The sequence below is a fragment of the Etheostoma cragini genome, chromosome 8, assembly GCF_013103735.1.
Source record: "Etheostoma cragini isolate CJK2018 chromosome 8, CSU_Ecrag_1.0, whole genome shotgun sequence".
Taxonomy (NCBI): Eukaryota; Metazoa; Chordata; class Actinopteri; order Perciformes; family Percidae; genus Etheostoma; species Etheostoma cragini.
In genome coordinates this window covers 21509927-21515033 of record NC_048414.1, presented here as the reverse complement: position 1 = coordinate 21515033, position 5107 = coordinate 21509927, and the positions used below count along the sequence as shown (strand labels likewise).

The following is a 5107-nucleotide window of genomic DNA, read 5'->3' as shown; positions in this document are numbered from 1 at the left end:
CTTGGGTGGACTGATGTGGACCAGATGCGGGACTGGAAGCAAGCCAGATGAGCCTGTAAGGACGTTCTGTGGACTGGACGCCGCCTGGGTGTCTATGGTTATGGGTGCTACTGCCATCCATGTGTGTGGGTGACGGATCCAGTCCACTGATCACTACATCAGTCACAGGTGAAGATAAATACCCAAAATTGCGATGAGGAACTTTGCGGCCTCTGGGTTCCAGTCTGAGCTAGCCAATACATGAAGACGCCCACTGTCCCAGCCACAGTCACAAACCGTTAAATCCAGGGGGGGGGGGGCCTGCTAAGCTGGCTAGCCCTGACCGGAAGTCCGTGATGAAAGTTAGCTCGAGTCTTGCTCAGGGGGTCGCCGTCAGCGCGTAGGCCTGCTCCGTGGCGACCGGCCTCCAGCGGCTCCGGGAGACGGGCGGAAGGCTGTAGCGACTGAAATGTCTGATGACGATCGAGGGAATGAGAAGGAAGAAAGAAAGACACTAAAAAATAAATAAAAGGAGTGGTGGGAAAACATTTGGAGAGACAAGAGTTTGACAATAAAGTTTGACTGAACAAGTTTGCCGTTTTTTATGACCAAGGGAGGGCGAGACGGCATGTGCGTGCATGAGTCTCACATATACCTATGTGTGTGTGTGTGTGTGTGTGTGTGTGTGTGTGTGTGTTTAGAAGTCTATAGCCGTCACTACACAGTTATGTTCTTTTTATTTGTTATTCATTCCTCCACTCATCCATCCATCCATCCAATCATCCATCCACTCATCCATCCATCCCTCCCATCATCCCCTGGGGCTCCACGGCTGCCCAATCAGACAGTCCAGTTCTACGTCTCAAGGGGTGAGGCGGAGAGGAGGGGGGAGGCGCTGTGCGGTCACAACGGATTTGACCCCCTTAAAAAATGCCCCCTGACCATCTGTAACTTTTAACACTCTTTCCTTCAAAGTTCCTAGCACATGGAGATGGTGACGTTGATGCCCAGGTTGCCGTTCTCAGCGAACAGCTGTGCGATGGACGTGTCGAAGACGAGGCAGTCGCTGTTCATGATGGCCGTGGCGATGCCCTCGTGGATGGAGCGCGGCGTGGCCTCCCAGGTCAGGCGGCGCCGGTGCCCGTTGAGCTCCAGCCGGTAGGCGAAGTTCTCCGCCTGCTTGCGAGTGCCAATGAGCTGCACGATGGCGAAGAACTGCTGGTGGCCGTCGTACTTCTCCTGCTTCTCCAGCACCAGCATGAAGTGGAAGCCGAAACACGACTGCATCATCACCCAGTCCACGGCGCCCGGCAGGTTGATGTCCGTGGCCAGGAACACGATGTCCTCCCCCTGGACAGAGACACACGCAGGTCAAACAGGGTCAGTCTTCATTCATTAAGGCTACAATTAACTTGGGAATGGTTTAAAAATATTGCTTATTTCTCTACTGTTGAAAACGGTAACAACGAGTTATTTTGTAGAATGAGCTAACACTAGGCTTGGCCAATATATTGATATTATAGCGACATTGATATACAAGACTAGATATCAATAAGTGTTGTCTTTTCCTGGTTTTAACCCTTGTGTTGTCCTCCCTGGTCAAAAAAGGGACAAAAGTTTGACATTTACACTACTTTTAGGATTTTTGGGTCAATAACCCTCATTTATATAGAATTATACCTAATGTTTGAGGTAATATATCAAAAATGTATTATTTAGACTAACAGTTAAAATTAGAGGAATGAAAGTGATCAGTTGTATTTTCAAAGAGCGTTGTAAGGAATCTAATCCATGGTTTGTGGTAATTTGGTTAAAAAGAAACCCATATTTCAGATATAGAAATGTTTTAAAGGGGTCGAATTTGACCCGATAACACAAGGAAGGCTGCATTACAGTTAACTGATGGGAAATTTACCAGACTGTTACTATCATCATCATCATCATTATATCTTAGTCATTACTACATTATTATACCTTCGACAACTGAAATCTCATTGTGTAAATATTCTGCAAAAAAAGCACCAACAGTCAACCTAATGACACCCCCGCAATATTGATATTGATGTATTTGGTCAAAAGTAGTGTGATATTTGATTTTCTTCACGTCGCGGAGTTCTAGTATAATTACTAAGAAATAAGGATCGATTAAAAGACTTTTTTACTAAACCATTTGTTATCTAGCATTGACACATACAGCTTATTATTAAACATTGGCAAATGTGGGGCTGTCTTAGGGGTGAGTGGGAAACTGATGGAAAATGCACTCTGATGTCTGGTGAGTCAAATATTTTGGATACTGGGCAACAGGATATTACGCTCAGAATAATGACGGTTGGTAATGGGGGAGGGGTCATTTAAAAAGGGTACCAAAGTGATTTTAGTAGTGACGTTCATAAGACACCCACTTAAAAAAGAATGGTCAGAAATACAGCAACAGGAGCCGAGATGCACTGACATTAAGTCATTTTAACTTTCCTTAAACGTTAAATGCCTGCAAAATGCCAGCATCTTATAAATTCCTCAGTTCAAGGTCGTAGTTACGCATTTCTAGTCTCCGTGCCGGATGGCATAATCACCGTTAGTTTCTCTGTGTGGACAAAAGCTCCTTCAAACCCTCAGAAAACGTCCTCCCTATGTCAACTAAACTGACTGAGCGTAATTTGTTATTGATAACTATAAACGACGACAGAAGCATTTTGTGGCGCCTGAGTTTGGACCTACTGAAAAGGGAAACCACAAACCATTAGCTCAACTGATCAAAAACATCAACATCATTCGTAAAATGCATTCTGATGAGACATGCAACCAGTCTCTATGACTGCCTGAACAGAATGCCTGTCCCAGTACGGGAGCTAGGACACCGGTCCTGTTTCTAACAATGCACATGAACAAGTGGAGATTTTTCCAGTGTCCCAACAGACTCCCGTTTGCTGCCCCCCCACGTAATTTATAAAAGAAGCCGAGGAGAGGGTGGGTGTCTGACCTGCAGTGTGGTGATGGACTTGTGCTGGTGCATCAGATGAGGCATGACAGCGTCCAGGGAGCCCTGCCACTTGCAGGAGGCGCCGGGGCAGGGGCAGGAGTACGGCCGAAACTCGCACAGCTCTTCGTGCTCCGTCTTGTCGGTGTGAGGCAGCGTGACTTCGCAGCCCGATGACGCGTACTTGCAGGGGAAGAGGACAGAGTTGGCCACCTTCTCCATGGCCAGGTTCCTGATGGAGCCCAGGGGGCCTCGGCAGGTTGGGCAGCAGGTGAGCTTGGGCCGGCAGTTGGAGCATACCTGGGGAGAGACCCATGAAAACAAGTTAGTGTTCATCCTCCACGAGATCGGAAGAGGACATTCTGAAACGTCCCCCAGGGCCCAAACACCCACGGTTTGGTTTTCCCTATAATAAAACTCTTTCCTCGTGGAGGGAATGTTGATGACTTTACACCAAGGTGTCCAAACTTGGGGCCCACGGGCAGAGTTTGGCCCGTGATCACTTTGTTTTGGCCCGCCATGGCATTTGACCTGCTCATGCTTATTCTCCTCTTCATTTAAAAGTGCTGTAAAATCCTTACTGTAAATGAGTATGACATGTATATTTTCTGCAACAGTAGAGTACTAAATCTGAAATTTAAGGCAAGGTAAAGCTCAGTGCTAGTACTTTAAATTACATACATAAGTTTTATTCATGAAGATTTACAAGAATTATAGTATTCTTCATCATCAACGTTAATTTTGGGCCTGTGGCCGTCCACCCAGATACATTTTGGCCCTTCATATAAAAGCATTCGGGCACTTCTGCTTTACACATTCAACTTTATGCAGTATGTGTACAACACAGTGAGAGACTCGACAGGACGGTAAAATGTACTGCGTGCAACAACCGGCGCGGCTTACTTTCCATGCTGGTCAGTACATACCAGGTGTCCAGACTGGCACTGCAGGATGGGGGGTAGGACATAGTCGAAACAGACAGGGCACTCAAACAGGCTGGCCAGGTCGCTGTTGGAGGCAGTGGTGCCCGACAGGGTGGGCACTCGCTGGGAGGGGGGGCACTTGGAGGTTCCTGTGGGCAGCGCGGTGGCAGTCTGGCGACTCATTTCTGATAAAGGGAGAGGGCCATGATAAAAGTGTTCTGACATGATAAAGAGACTGACAACATGGGGCTGGCATGTGTGATATGACATCAAATCTTATTTGTAATTCCATGCAAAAAAAATTAAAAAATAAATAATGTCTTTATACCTTTTTTTTTACCTTGGTGAATAAATATTGCATTGTAGAAATATTTACTAGCTCATTCTAGATGAAACCATTTCTGGTGTCAATTTGGTTTTTGTTTTGTCATCAGGTGAACAAGCTTTCATCATCATCATCATCATCGTCGCCATCATCATCATCATCATCATCATCATCATCAGGTGAGACATTGCCATTTCAATGTGCCCCTCAAACAAATCTTGTGCTGCATGAAATAGAACTTTCCTCCTCCTTGTTGATCTTACCAGTTATTACCACTATTCGGCTTACATGACAACATGCAGGTACCTACTGAGCTAATGTAACCTTGTGAGTGGCACTCGCTTCGCTTCACAGCTCTGAGCAACAGCAGCAGAGCCACATTCCACTGTGTGTGGGCCATAAACTGCATGTTTAGCTATCAACATTAATGCACACACACATTTCTGATTCAAGTATCCAATCTCTGTGATCAAATGTGCATTGTGACAGTGTAACTACGTACTGTATGTCATAGATTCCGTAAGTGTATACATGTAAAATTTAAATATCATACACCAAACAGCTTTACTGCCTTACAGAAGCATCCAGTGTGGTTACCCACTCGTCTCAAACTCTGTAGACTAGTCATCCTACACCTTCCTATTTGTCTAACTGCTGTACAACAGCGCTTCAAACCAACGGGACTGGACTTTTGGGAGTTTGGACAGTGGTAACTGCAGGCATTTGGATTTCATTTGGAGCATCTGGACTCTTTAGGGGTATATATACACACCATCTTTCTATACTACTATACTGTGTGAGGAATGAGCAAAGAACATGTCAGTATCCTCTCTGGCTGTTAGTATCTTTATGGGCTGAGCCTACCATGTGCAACATGACTATTATTGTCACATCAATAAG

The 5107-nt window shown here is 45.7% G+C and overlaps 1 protein-coding gene across 3 annotated transcripts in view; it reads right to left on the bottom strand.

Annotated features, from left to right (window-relative positions):
- Positions 1 to 936: 936 nt before the first annotated feature.
- The window catches only part of siah1 (siah E3 ubiquitin protein ligase 1), a 33472-nt gene continuing 29301 nt past the window's right edge, over positions 937 to 5107 (bottom strand). For all 3 annotated transcript variants that reach the window (XM_034878164.1, XM_034878165.1, XM_034878162.1), the window contains 3 exons: positions 3886 to 4067; positions 2963 to 3259; positions 937 to 1329 (listed from right to left, as the gene is read on the bottom strand). In XM_034878164.1, the coding sequence (XP_034734055.1) occupies positions 958 to 1329; positions 2963 to 3259; positions 3886 to 4067 (851 nt within the window). In that variant the 3' untranslated portion in view covers positions 937 to 957. The remainder of the gene's footprint in view (positions 1330 to 2962; positions 3260 to 3885; positions 4068 to 5107) is intronic.